The sequence below is a fragment of the Perognathus longimembris genome, chromosome 19, assembly GCF_023159225.1.
Source record: "Perognathus longimembris pacificus isolate PPM17 chromosome 19, ASM2315922v1, whole genome shotgun sequence".
In the NCBI taxonomy this organism is placed as follows: Eukaryota; Metazoa; Chordata; class Mammalia; order Rodentia; family Heteromyidae; genus Perognathus; species Perognathus longimembris.
In genome coordinates this window covers 39,499,780-39,514,257 of record NC_063179.1, presented here as the reverse complement: position 1 = coordinate 39,514,257, position 14,478 = coordinate 39,499,780, and the positions used below count along the sequence as shown (strand labels likewise).

Below are 14,478 nucleotides of genomic sequence, written 5' to 3'. Positions count from 1 at the left end.
GGATAACTTGATTGCTTCCTTGCCGATGTGGATCCCTTTGATGTCCTCCTCTTGCCTTATTGCTATGGCTAGGGATTCCAGCACTATGTTGAAAAGAAGTGGGGAGAGTGGGCATCCTTGTCTTGTTCCTGAGTTTAGGGGGAATGATTTAAGTTTCTCTCCATTTAATATGATGTTAGCAGTTGGTCTGTTGTATATGGCTTTTATTGTTTTAAGGAATGTTCCATCTATTCCTGTTCTCTCCAAAGCTTTTAATAAGTATGGATGTTGTATTTTGTCAAAGGCTTTTTGGGCATCGACTGAGAGAACAATGTGATTCTTGATTTTAGTTCTGTTGATGTGGTGAATTACGTTGATTGATTTACAGATGTTGAACCATCCTAGTGACTGTGGGATGAAGCCTACTTGGTCATGATGTATGATTTTCTTGATCAGTTTCTGGATCCTGTTAGCTAATATTTTATTGAGGAGCTTTGCGTCTGTGTTCATTAGTGATATTGATCTGTAGTTCTCTTTTTTTGTTGGGTCTTTGCCTGGTTTGGGAATGAGTGTGATATTAGCTTCATAGAATGAGTTTGGGATTTCTCCCTCTGTTTCTATTTCGCGGAAGAGTTTGAGGAGTATTGGTATTAGTTCCTCACTAAAGGTTTTATAGAATTCATTGGTGAATCCATCTGGGCCTGGGCTTTTCTTTGTTGAGTGGGGTATTTAAGTCTCCCACTATGATTGTGTTTGCGTCTATGTTGTTCTGTAATTCTGTGAGAATTTGCTTGACCTATGTGGGGCCTCTTTTGTTCGTTGAGTATACATTTATCACCGTGATGTCTTGATTCTGGATTTTTCCTTGTATTAAAATGTAGTGTCCGTCTTTGTCTTTTTGAGTTGATTTTAATGAAAAGTCCAGCTTGTCTGAGATCAGGATGGCTACTCCTGCCGTTTTGGTAGGTGCGTTTGCTTGGAAGATCTTGCTCCATCCTTTCATTTGGAGCCTGTTTTTGTCCCTTGCTGTAAGATGGGTCTCTTGTAGACAACAGATGCCAACTTTTTGTTTGGGGATCCATTATGCCAGTCTGCTCCTCTTTATCTGAGAGTTTATACCATTTATATTCAAAGAGATCAAGAATAATAGTGTTTTTTCTCCTTCCATTTTCTTGTTGGGCTGTTTTTTCCTCTTTTTTTCTTGTCTTTAGTGAGCTGCTCTTTCTGTTTCTGTTTCTGTGTGTGTGTCCTGTACCATCTCTGTTGCTTGGGATTCTCCTCTTAGAATTCGCTATAGGGCTGGTTTTTTATTCACATACTCCTTTAGATCCTCTTTGCTATGGAAAGATCTGGTTTTCCCTTCGAATGTGAACTCCAATTTCGCTGGATATTTAATCCTAGCTTGCATATTGTTGGCCTGTAGAACTTGGATGGTGTTGTTCCACTCACTTCACGCTTGGTAGGTTTGTGTGGAGAGGTTTGCTGTTATTCGGATCCTCTTCCCATTGTAATAAATTTCTTTCTTTGCTTTGGCTGCATTCAGAATTTGCTCTTTATTCTTGAGATCTGAAGTCTTGAATATTATGTGCCTTGGGGTGGCTTTTCTGGAGTCTGGCCTGCCAGGTGTCCTATAGGCTTCGGTTACCTGGATGGGGTCCCTTGTGAGATTGGGGAAGTTTTCTGCAATAACTTTATTGAGAATATGATGAAGCCCTCTGCTCTGGTATTCGGCTCCTTCTTCTATTCCAATTATGCACAGATTATATCTCTTGTCTTTGTCCATTAGTTCCTGGATTAGTCTGCCCTGAAGCTTCACTGTTTCTTGGAGTGTGGTAATTTTCTGGTTGTTGTCGGCTGCTTCATCGCCCAAGAGAGAGATTCTGGATTCCATATGGTCAATTCTTTGTGCTGTGGATTCAATTGCGGAGTTTATGGATGTCAGAGAGCTATTTATGGTTGTCAGATCAGCTCTGATCGTGGAAATTTCTTCCTTTAAAGAGTTGTATTTTAAATCTATTTTTTCATGCATTTCACTTCTCAGGATGTTAAGGTCTTCTTTAACAGAGGTTTGCATTGTATCCATTTTTGCTTCCATTTCTTTCTTGGCTTCCTGGATGTCCTTCAAGACTTCCACTCTAAACCCTTGGAAAAGTTTTCTGATTTCATTTCTGATGCTTTCCATCATTTCTGTTAACATGGCCTCATTTCCTTTTTTATTCTCCATCTCCTCTTCAGTCGTGCTGCTTTTTGGAGCTGGCGAGTTGGCTTGCCCTTTGATGAACTGTGTTATATTTCTTGGTGATTTGCGTATCTGGAGATCTGTGGGTGGCTTCCCTGGTTTGGCTTTGTGCTGTTTCCCGCTGGTCCGTCAGTGGGAGCCTTGTGCCCTGGTGTCCTGGCTCTGGGTTTGGCTGTTGGACCTTGCTTCCCAATGGGTGAGCGTGACCTTCTCGGTTGTTGCTGAGGTGGTCACTCTCCCTGCTCTTGGGGGCCTGTAGGTTCTGTGTCTTTCTCTGCGGGACAGTGTCCTGCCGCTGTGCTGTGCTGACCCTAGTCTGCCCCTTTTGGGGGTTTTCTGGTCGCTGATTCAGCATGGCGTGGAGGCTTATCTCTTCTTTGGTTTTTTCCACTCTATATCTTGGTCAGAGGAGCTCACCTCTCAGGCAGTTCGTCTTCCTGTGTGGACCACTCCGGGGTGGGTGTTGTTGAGGTGCGGCCCACCCACTTGTGAGAAATGCGCCAAACTGAGTGGGCACGGGCCGATGGAGAGCTCTGCCCGCCTGTGTAGGGGCGCCTACCAGAGTGGGCGCTGCTGCTGTGGCCCCGCCCACTTGAGCTGGGTTTGCCTACCATAGCGGGCGCTGTCACCGGGGGCCCCGCCCACCTGTGCACCTTGCACCCACTACAACAGGCCCTGCCGCTGTGGTCCCTGCTCACCTGAGCGGGGTACACCTACCAGAGCGAGCCTCGGGTTGTTGGGTTGTGCTTGCGCCCTCCCGCGAGTCCGCTGTGGGGGGCGGTGTGTGGGGGGGCCCAGTGGGATCAACTGTCCGGGCGTGGGTTAGCGCCTCAGACTGCGCCTCCGCTGCAAGGGGGGGCGTGATCAGGCCCAGGTGTCCCTGCTGTGCTGGTATTGCCCACCAGCGCCTGTGATTTTAGTTGTAAAGGTCCACGAGGTCCAGGCGCCTCGGGTGGGGCTTGCACTGCCGGCCGTCCCCCGGCCCCTGTTGGGAAGGGGGCGGGGCCGGTTCGGCCAGTTGAGGAACCTGGGCGGCTTTGGGGCTGCTCCGCCCTTCCCCGTCCTTCCCCTGCTAAACTCCTGTGACTTCCCAGTGCCTGATGGGAGCTTACCGCCTGATTTGGGGGTTCTTTGTTCCCTCGGGGTGGGGAGGGGGCGGGAGGGAGATCTAGCTTCTTGTAGGGCTTGGGTCTCTGATAGCTGGTCTCCCGTTGGGGGAGGGGGGTAGTGGGGGACTCACTGATCCTGGATTGTGTGTGTGTCCCGCACCGCCGTTGGTCCTTCAGGGGGTGACGAAGTGTCGTGGTGGCGTCCCCGGCTCTCCCCTTCTGCACCGCTGGGTTCCCCAGCCGCTTACGTCCGTCCGTTCCTGGTGTGGACCCGAACTTCCCGTCGCCGCCGTCGCTGTGTGTCTTGGTCCGCGCTCTCCCGAGTGTCCATGGAGTCCCGCTGTCTGGACTCTGCGCTCCCGGCAGCCTGTCTGCCGATCGCCGGGTTCCCCTTTCCCAGCCTGGCCCTGTTTGGGCCATGGTTGGCTGGTGGGGGGAGGGTGCCCCAGAGATTCTCCGGCTCCGTGTAGGTTTTCAGCTCTTCTTTTTTGCTCCTTTTTGTTTTCCTGCATTTCTCCATTGCTTCTGGCTGCTGGTTTTGCTGGGTTCTTGATGGGGTGTTGAGTGCTGGAGTTCCCAGCTCAGTTGGTGCGAGTTGGGGTGCCTCCCTACTGTGGCGGCACCATCTTTGCTTCTTGTATGCAATCTTTTAATGTGCTGTTGAATTCAGGGTGGTACAATTTTGTTGGGGATTATTACATACATGTTTATCAAGTATAATGGCCTATAATTCTGTTTTCTTGTAGTGCCTTTATTTAGCATTTTAATTAGGGTAATGATAGTCTTGGAAAATGGGTTTTGAAATTTTCACTTGGCTTTTAATTATTTGAAAGTATTTGAGAAGGAATGGCTTTAGTGCTGATTTAAAAGTGTGATAGATTTCACTGGGGAAGTCATCTGGTTGTATACTTTCTATATTAAGACGGTTTCATTACTGACCAATCTCTTTACTTTTTGCTTGTTTGTTCATATTTTCCATTTCTTCATGAATCAGTTTTAGCAGATTGTTTCTAGAAATTCATCCATTTTTTTCTAACTAAGTCAAAATCTATTGGAATAGAAATAATCCTTTGTATTTTCTGATACCAATTGTAAATCTCCATGGTTTTTCATTTATTTATTTGGGTCTTTTCATTTTTTATTTAGCTAAAGCTTTGCTAATTGTGTTCGTCTTTAAAAAAAAAAAAACACTCAGGTAAAGTATAGTGGTACAGAAGAGTGCAAATAGAAGCCAGAAGAGTGCAAATTCCAGGCTAATTTGGACTACATATGGAATTCTGTTCTTTAATCACTTTTCTTTTTTCTTTTTTTGCTACTTTTCACATTTCTTCTCTCCTAATCTTTTATTTCCTTCCACCTACTGAGTTCAGTCACGTTTACTGAATTTGTTGGTATTTTGAGTTTTTCTTTTTTTTTTTTTTTTTTTTTTTTTTTGGTTGGTCATAGGGCTTGAACTCTGGGCCTCAGCACTGTCCCTGAGCTCTTCAGCTCAAGGCTAGCTCTCTGCCCCTGGAGCCTCAGCACCACTTCCTGTTTTCTGGTGGTTAATGGAGATAAGAGTCTCATGGACTTTTCCTGCCAGGTCTTGCCTTGAATCCTGATCCTCAGATCTCAAGTAGCTAGGAGTACAGGCATGAGGCACCAGCACCTGGCTTGGGTTTTTCTTTTTGTTTCGTGTGTGTGTGTATGTGTGCACGTACATGCTTGTGCATTATATCTGTGATAGAGCTTAAACTCAAGTTCTTGTGCATAGGAAGCTTTTACATTCCTGGCTATCGTACTAATTTTCTGTGTAACTATATATCTACTGTGGATGGTGGACATTGAAATCCCCTTCTACTGCTGCCTATTTCTTCTTCAGTTCTATTAATAATTACTTATGTATTCCAGTACTCTGGTGTGGAGTGCATGTATAATTGTACTTACTCTGTGTTCTGTTGAATAAGTCCTTTTGTCATTGTTTAATGACATTTTTGCATGACAGTTTCAAGTGTGATGTTAGTATAATCACTGGTGTCCTCATTAGATTACCTTTTGCATACAATATGTTTTTCTATCCCTTTGTTTTTAGCCTATGTACCTTTAGGATAAAATGAGCCTCCTGAGCAGCTTATGATTGATTCTTATCTTTTCATCCATTTGTTCATTCTTTGCCTTTGATTGGGGCATTTAGTCCATTTAAGTTTAAACTTTGCTAAGAAAAGGCTTCTACCATTTTATTCATCGTTTTTTGTCTGTTTTGTACTTTGGTGTCTTTCACTCTTCATTTATTATTTGATGCTTCTCTGCAGTGTTATATTGATTCCTTTTCTTTTGTGTATCTACAGTATATATTTTTCTTAGGGCTTATAAAAGTCATAACATCTGTTAATTTCACTCAAAAAAATTTACACTTTCACTGTTGTACACTTTGTTATTCATATCACAATTTACCTCTTTTTATATTGTGTACTCATTAGCTAATTGTTATTACGACTATTTGAATAATTTTCTATTTTAATTTCTGTGTTAAAGTTGAAAGTGATTTATATTCCATTGTCATATTATCAAACAGTATTGTGTATTTGTCTATTATTAACTTGACCAATGTGTTTTAAGCATTACTTATTGATGTTTCAGTTCCCCTGTTCTGCTCAGGAATCTGGTCTTACTGTAGCACTTAACACAGAAGGCTATGAGGTAGGTACTGACATCACTGATGACACAGAAGATAAAAATGTAGCCAGTCAAATTGCAGGCAAAATGCTCCTAGGAGCCTGAAAGTGGCATGAGTGGTGGTTAGTGTTCAATTAGGTCCTGAATAGCATGGAAGGCTGATAACTAGAAGAAATCAAACACTTGCTGTCTCTCTTTGAGTCTGGTCCAGAAATTCTTCCATGGCTAGCGAAAACAGCACCACTAGGTCCAATTTCCAAATAACCAAATATGCTGATGGTAAGGATGACAGTAAGAGCTCACCCCCTCTATATCAAGACAATCTCATAGATATTGAGAATGTAATCATGACCAGCAGACAGATGTATGGAAGATCTTTAAGAAATACAAAGAAACTCCCAGGAAAACAGACATGCTGCAAGGAGCTGAGCCCTTTCTAAATGTCTGCGTTGGCCTGTGGCTTCCTGGGAAGGCGGCTGGGCTGGAGGAGTGAGCTACTGCGCAGCACTGCCCCTCCCAGTGCTGTTTTCCATTTTTCCATCTGAACCCCACCACGGAGCACTCAAGCTATCCTGAGACCCCACCCCGCCCCCCGCCAAGTATTCCACTATGACCACAACGCCACACCTTTGCAGACAGACTGGGAACACACTGGAAGAAAGTCAAGCTGATGTTTTTATACCTTTCTTTGTTTGTTTCAACTGGACATGGTTTGGAGCAAGAAGCCATTCAGTGTGTTTGCCTGTGGAATTGTCACCCATAGATCTTTCTGAAGCTACCACAGAAGCACTTGCTGGTTTGATGGCCTCTGTTCCGCATCTGAGAAGAGTCCTAAGGATGATTTCTTGCTTTGACTACCGTTAGCTTCTTGGTCACAGTTTTTCCACTGAGAAGAAGAGTTGCTCCCATGATGGACACATCTCCTGCCAAGCTGGAATGATTGATTAGCCCAGAGCTCCCCTACTTTTCTCAGGAAACCTGGCCAGCAAGGGTTCACTCCTCTGGCTTCAGGAAAGCATCTCTTCTCTCCAGTTTCATGTCTCAACTTAGGATGCTTTCAAGTATATGTCATTGGGATAAACAAGCTGGACTGTCTGGGCTAGAACTCAGGAACTCTTAAGGCAACCATCAAGCTACATCTTTATATATATTTTGTTTTCTGATATATTTTGTTTTCTTTTTTGTAATGCTTTCTTCCCTCATTCCACCTTGTCTTTTCTCCTTTTGGCTTTTATTTTTCACAATTTAGTAAGCCAGTTATTGATACCATTAACTTCTTAATAGATTGTATCTTTGGTCTGGACTTTTTCCCCCTTATGTCCATGACATGTTTCTAATCTTTGTATATACCATTTATAATGTCTTACACTGTAGACTTACACTTACTATAGAAAAAAGGTGTATCTTTGCAGGTCCTTTTGTTTGGTTTTATTAAGTGTTCCTATTTTTGTCATCTTCTCTATCTAACCAACAACTAAAATTAAAATATACACACACATAACAAATCAATATAGACCCATGGTGACCTGACTTTTCCAACTTCCTTTTTCTCCGCAGGAATAAATGAAGAAGAAGAAAAGAAGAAAGAGAAAAGCAAAGAGAAAGTCAAATTGAAAAAAAAGAGGAAAAGGTATTTTTAGCAGCATATTTATAAAAAGTAAAGATGTTAGTCCAAAAGAATCATAAAATATTACTTTTCAGGTATTACTATTCCAACAGTTTTAGTTTTCGACCAGTATCTATAAATTTTTTAATTGGACACATGTCTGAACTCTTCATGTACAATTCGTTCTCATTAGGTAAAGCTGGAACTTAGTGTAGTTCCATTATTTATTAATAGAATTTAATTGAATCTGTCAAGCTAAAAATACCTTCAGATTTTTCAGAACCCTTACCAACCACCTGTGAATTTTACTATTAACTTTTTAACTACCTAACTGGTCAAAAGTAGTAAGAATCCACATCTTCTTTGATTAGTAAGTACTTTTATTTGTTCATACTAGCATCAATATGCCCATATAGATATTATTGTGAGCACTCAGTCATATTTAGATCTAGTTTGGACCCAGTTCTCAGAATAATTTATAAGTTCTATGAATCAGGTATTATGACTTATAGTTTTCATACAGCATTAAATAGCATGTTTTAATCATAGATAATTTATAAATGGAAAAAGTTATTTTACTTTTAGTTATTTGTAGTTAAATAGTAATGTTTTAAAACTTCTAGACGCACACAGCTCAGGATTTCTGACTGGTATACTGTTGGATAATTTGTGCTAACCCAGCAAGGTGAATTGCTTACAGCAAATGAGATTATCATCTTCCAACTTCGGATATTCTCATTGTATATTAGACCATTTATTCAGACCTCTCTATGTCAAGCCTCCCAGAACCTAGAGCCTGCAACTAAATTAACTTTTCTATGCATGTAGCGTTAGTGCCGTTTAATACCAGAGCCTAAAATTCTGCCTTAACAATGAGAATCCAGGAGTAAACAAGCCAAAAACGACCAACAACCAACTAAAAACAAGGAAGTAGCTATAGTCAGAATCCCAAGGGATCAAGTCCAATAAGACATTTAAAAAAAGAAATGACAAACTTCACAAAAGCAGAATGAATTCAGGACCACAAGAACAGAGAAAATAAGCTTCACAAATGGCTGACATCCAAGTGGATAGACAGACCAAGAGAGCGTGGGGGGGGGGGGGGGTGGAAGGAAGGGGAGGGGATGAAGGAGAACTCTGAGTCAGAGAAGCAAGCCACACCTTCAACATAGTTATTTGAAACCTTGTGGTCATGTGATTGCTTTCCCTCTGAGTTTACCTGCTGATATTAGCTCACTAGCTAACTTAGGATACCTGTTATTTTAAGGGCACTCAGTTTCTATCTTGTCACGTTTTCATTGTTAGTCTAGTTAGAATGTTAAACACTACTTTACATAACTATACAAATGACTTTTTCTTTTTTATTTCTTTCTATAGCAGTGCAAGAAATCTATTTTTTCCAATTTCTTGTCAGGATAATATTAGAAAATAAAGTCTGATAAAAAGCCACCCTTTCTCATCTGTGGCGTGTTTGAAAGAATCCTCTCTGTAACTAGTGGAAGTTATTTTGCAATGAAAGTGTCCATTGTATCACTCTAAATGTAAAGAAATCAAGTATGCTAATGTGAAAAATCAAAGGAATCAAAAAAGTGCTTTTATTTTGTTAATTTTCAGCTTGATATAGAAGAACAGTTGCATCCTTTTACATGGGCATGTTTGTGGTTCTTGTAAGAAAATACCTTAGCCAGTTATTATTTACACAGCAAGTGTGTATAGAGTGAGGGTTGATGAGTAATGCTTTGTCTTTTAAAATTTTGAAGGTACTGCAGCATGAAAAACATGAAAATCCCAGGAAAAAAATTACAGCTTTACTGAATTGAAAACACAGTTGAGCAGAATAGAGGTAGTAGTATTGTCAGTTTCTGTTACCAGGAACTAGTAATTCTGAATTTAGCATCTGAAGTGAAAACAAAGCACATTTTGAGTTTATATTTATATCCCCCTTTTTATTCCAAGAAGTTACATCAGCTAAAATCCCACTTAAAGTTACCTATCCAGTTATAAGTTTTCCGTGTATATTATTGCCCACAGGTCTTATTCCAGTTCCACTGAAGAGGACTCTTCAAAACAAAAGAAACAAAAATGTCAGAAGAAGGAAAAGAAAAAAGAAAAAAAGAATAAATCCAAAAAAGGGAAACATCACAAAAAGGAAAAAAAGAAGAGAAAAAAGGAAAAGCATTCTTCTACCCCTAATCGTTCTGAATTCAGTAAAAAGTAGATGAAACTTTGACTTTAAGTTGTGAAATTTAAAAATTCATTTGCCCTTCCTTGGAACTTATTGTATAATTATGCTTGGCAATAAATCCCAGGCTTTTCTGTATGGATATTTTTCATATGTAGGACTGTCATCCTTCTGGCTTTATGTACTATGTTAGTCTTGTTACTTGATAGCCATCTTTCAGGTATAGGTATTTGTACATACCAAACACCTTTTTAGTATTTGTTTCTCTGCATGTTGTGCTAACATCATTATGTGTAAGCTGATTGTGAAATGGCTTTCCTGCACGAATCGAGCAGTTAGAGTTGCTGGATCCAGTGTCCATCTTTCAGTGAGGCAGCTAGCTACGTGATTTGCTCTTGATACTGAAATGTTTAATAGCTTTGTGTACTGTGATGTAATATAGAAAGATAGTGAAATTCTTCCATTTTTAAATGTCCAGGATTGTTTTTAATCATAGGAGACAAAGCTTTGCTGTGTTAGAGTAATACTTTTTCAATGAATGGTATCTGCAGGATGATAGGGCATTTATAACAAGTTTAGTTGTTTTTCACAGTGCCAAATTTCTAGTACCTGCCTCCTTTATTTTTGTTGCAAGTGAAGAATTTCTTTATGAGACTATTTCATCTTGTTAGAAAGGCGCTGGGGATGTGGCTTAGTGGTAGAGTGCTTGCCTTGCATGCATGAAGCCCTGGGTTCGATTCCTCAGTACCACATACACAGAAAAAGCCAGAAGTGGCACTGTGGCTCAAGTGGCAGAGTGCCAGCCTTTAGCAAAAGGAATCCAGGGACAGTGCTCAGGCCCTGAGTCCAAGCCCCAGGACTGGCACAAAAAAAAAAGTGGCAGAGATATGCAATGTGGGTCCGAATTTTTAGAATCGACTCCTGGGTTATGTAACCAGTGTGCCACATTGGTGTCTTACAATGATACCTCAAGCACAGAAATTTTGCTTAGGAAGACAGGAAAATCTTTATTACAAATTATTTTTACTGGACTTAATATGTAAATTTTATGAAGCTATGTTAGTAAGTAATGAGAAGATAGTTTATAAATGTTAGCACACATACTTCTTTGGTCTGAATTTTTAAATCTGAAGGAAGGTTTCATACTGAACTTCTGATTTCATAAGTAACCAAGTTGAAGTGTTGCTTTTTTTTTTTTTACGTTTGTCAGAGATCTCAGTAGCAAGAACAATTTTTAGAATTTTATTCTGTCCTTTTTAAAACTTTAAGAGCCAGGGAGTTGTATCATGAAAGCCTTTATATAACAATTTTATATATGTGTGCATTTTCAAACACTAGTTAATAGATATCACTGTTTACCGTTTTCATTTCATGATGATAGTATTACTTCATGTTAACATTTTAGTATCTTTGATGTCCAATAAGTTCAATACATATTGTACTATAGCAGCATTGAACATCAACCTGTTACCATGACATAGGACCAAAGGTGACACGTACCTCACTGGGGTGCACTTGTCAACTTCCAAATTGGTAACCTGCAAATATGGCTGCAGTTAAATTCATGGTGGTGAAATCAGATAAGTACATTTGGCTTTGCTGGCTGTTAGGTTTCCTGATTCTCCTTTCCCCTGCAGCCCTGCTGGCAAGCCCTGAGGAAGATAGGGGAGTCTCGACTCTATATGCACTGAGCCATGCCATGCTCACTTACGAGGTAGTCACACACACACACACACACACACACACACACACACCCGTCCTGTCCCCCAGTGGCAGCCACGGGAGCACCCCCGCATGCTTCCTACCTTTCCAGTCACCTAATTGACTGATTTGGCTCCTCAAGAACAAATTCTTCTGCTTCGAGTTTGTTTCTTAGAAGAGAAACACAAAGCAATTGTATTGGTTTAAACCTTTGCTAATTTTATGAAAATACAGTTCTTGGTGTTCAAGATTTAAATAAATAAGTAAATAAAGGAGGAGAGCTTTTTCCGAAAGGTGTTTTAAAAGATGACCTCATCCCACTAGTTACGTTAGATGGTTAGTGATAGGAGTTACAGTAAAAATTTCATCAAATTGCTTTACAAATTTTACTTCTAGTAATTGTAAAGATTATAAATTGTCTCATTATGGTTTTTTTCCTGAATGGTATGAAGGGATTCCAAATAATTATATAAAAGGAAGTTTAAATGGATCAGTAATGTTTCTCCTAGAAATAATAGAATTATTCTCTAGTAGATTTCCTGTGATTTCAGCATGGTACATGAAATATCTCATGTGAGTAAGCCATTTATTTTTACGTAACTAACATGATGTTATTGGAATTGGATGCAAGTCTCACTAATACATTAGGAAGAGTTTTGAGATTTTTTTTTCCCTAGGCAGTATATAAGAGGAAAACTAAATTTAAAGGTAACAATCTAGATATCCTGGCCATTTTAACTGCTGTATAACCCTCAACAAAGTTATTGAACTTCCCTAGACCCTCTTTACCTTTAAATTATCGTACTTATTTCAAGATTACTTCTAGTCTCTAAAGTATGTGGTCATTGATATTTTTATAAGATCTAAGTAGTATTCATTTTAGAAATTACAGGTAGTATTCTATAGTCATAAAGTTTGAATTTATTTTTACAGCTGCTAAATCCATCTATTTCTTTAAACAGACAATGATATTTGGTTGTCTTTCCACCCAGTTTATGTCATTTTTCATGAGACAGGACATATTTAGATTTCCATCTATAAGCATACTATCTGATCACTTTGAAACTACTGTTTCTAGGCTGATGGGCTTACTCTTCCACAATTTCTCTACTTCTCTGTATTATCTGTTAACTGAAAATTCTCATAGGTATTCCTAGTCCTTTATACGTAATACATCTCCATTTACATCTTTAGTTCACTCTAGCCAAAGCACAATAAATGGAAAGTAAAAACAACTATGTGTCTGTACTTACTACTCTGTCTTTAGTTATATTCTTAGTTACCCTCAGTTGTAAAATTGGTGGAAGAGTAAATGTTGATAAAAAATAACAGTGAGTCCACTTCAGCAAGCATTTACCTAATACGTGGAATGTAGACACAGGTAAGTGGCAAGGATAGTCATATACTTATATATTCTCTTCCCTAGGGAGTTCACAATCTAGGTGGGAGGAGAACCACTAGAAAGAAGCATTATACAATAAGTGCAGTAATTGACCTAAACTTGGGCTCAAAGAAACAGAAGTCACCTTTGAAGAGCAGTGCCTGGATTGCAGTGTTTTGAAGATGGAGTTGAATAGAAGAGAAAGCCTAGTATTTCCTGACAAATTGAGTGAGGATTATTAGTAATGTGGTGTTGCTACTCTGTTCTATAAAGCAGGAGGTAATAAGAATGGTGGTTTCTATTTTAGGTTCTAGCGATGGAGAGAAGGTGCTCCATAAGTAGGAGCTTGGCCTTTTATTGGCTTTTGATTTCATCTATATTAGAATCCTAATCTCCAATTTTAGGAAGATGAAAATGCCATCATTACATTATGCTTTATGATTTGTATTTTGTGGCCCACTCTTCTAAATGCTGTTTGTGTCTATCAAAGATTTTCAGTGATTTATATTGCCTAAAACCTGCTGTATTCTTTCCCAGACCCATTTTCCCTCTATGATATGTACATGTGCATTTTGGGGTGTGTTTTGTTCACTTATTTTTGACAGGCTTAGATTCTGTCATAGTTTACTTACTTATTAGGTCCGAATAAATCAATTAAAGCAGAACCTATTTTTCAGTGTGTACACTATGCCGTAAATTGGTAAGGTTTGCTTTAGTATTTTGTCTCAGCTTATAAAGCACAACTACAAAGATAAACACCAGTTGGTCCATGGCGGGTGCCCTGGGCTGCTTCCTCCAGTAACCAAGTGAGATGCTGCCTCCGCAGAGGGCGTATCTAGGACTCTGGCTGATCCTAGTCCTGGGTTCAAACTTCCTGGGCAACTGGGGACCAAGAACAGTAGATTTCTTAGACTACTGCACAGTAACCCCAAGTGTCAAGCTCAGAGTCAAGCTCATTCTTCTTCTCTCAACTCTAAAAGTAGAATGTAACCAAATAAAATTGGGCTACCTGTTTTGCAGCACAGCCTGTGATGCATTCAACCAGCTCTCTAGCCCATTTTGCCTCTCCCACAAATTGGGAAGAACAGTGGATGAGGAGCATTTCGTTGGTCATCTAAATTCTGTGTCGTGTATGGCATGTGCCCTTCCACTTGAGCTACAAACGTACCAGAGATCAAGTTTCACCTCACACAGTGTAGTAAAAGTATTTTTAGTTGCTGAAGACCATGCTGGTATATTTTCTGAGACAGTGTAAAAGATCAGAAGTACCCATCACAACTCAGAGCTCTCACAAAAATAAAGTCCTTGGAGTTTATCACCTTGAAATCATGTATACTCTAAGCAATTCATTTTTTTTTTTTGGCCAGTCCTGGGGCTTGGACTCAGGGCCTGAGCACTGTCCCTGGCTTCTTTGTGCTCAAGGCTAGCACTCTGCCACTTGAGCCACAGCATCACTTCTGGCCGTTTTCTATATATGTGGTGCTGAGGAATCGAAACCAGGGCTTCATGTATACAAGGCAAGCACTCTTACCACTAGGCCATATTCCCAGCCCACTCTAAGCAATTTAACCTTGCAAAATTATCCCTGTTTTTGAATGAGAATTATAACGCAAGTAATAGTATATT

General features: G+C 40.0%; 1 protein-coding gene across 1 annotated transcript in view; it reads left to right on the top strand.

Annotated features, from left to right (window-relative positions):
* Srek1ip1 (SREK1 interacting protein 1) overlaps positions 1 to 10,537 on the top strand; it is a 28,313-nt gene extending 17,776 nt beyond the window's left edge. Inside the window, exons 4-5 of the mRNA XM_048368471.1 lie at positions 7,540 to 7,612; positions 9,620 to 10,537. Coding sequence (XP_048224428.1) covers positions 7,540 to 7,612; positions 9,620 to 9,806 — 260 coding nt within the window. The 3' untranslated portion in view covers positions 9,807 to 10,537. The remainder of the gene's footprint in view (positions 1 to 7,539; positions 7,613 to 9,619) is intronic.
* The last annotated feature ends 3,941 nt before the right edge of the window (positions 10,538 to 14,478 follow it).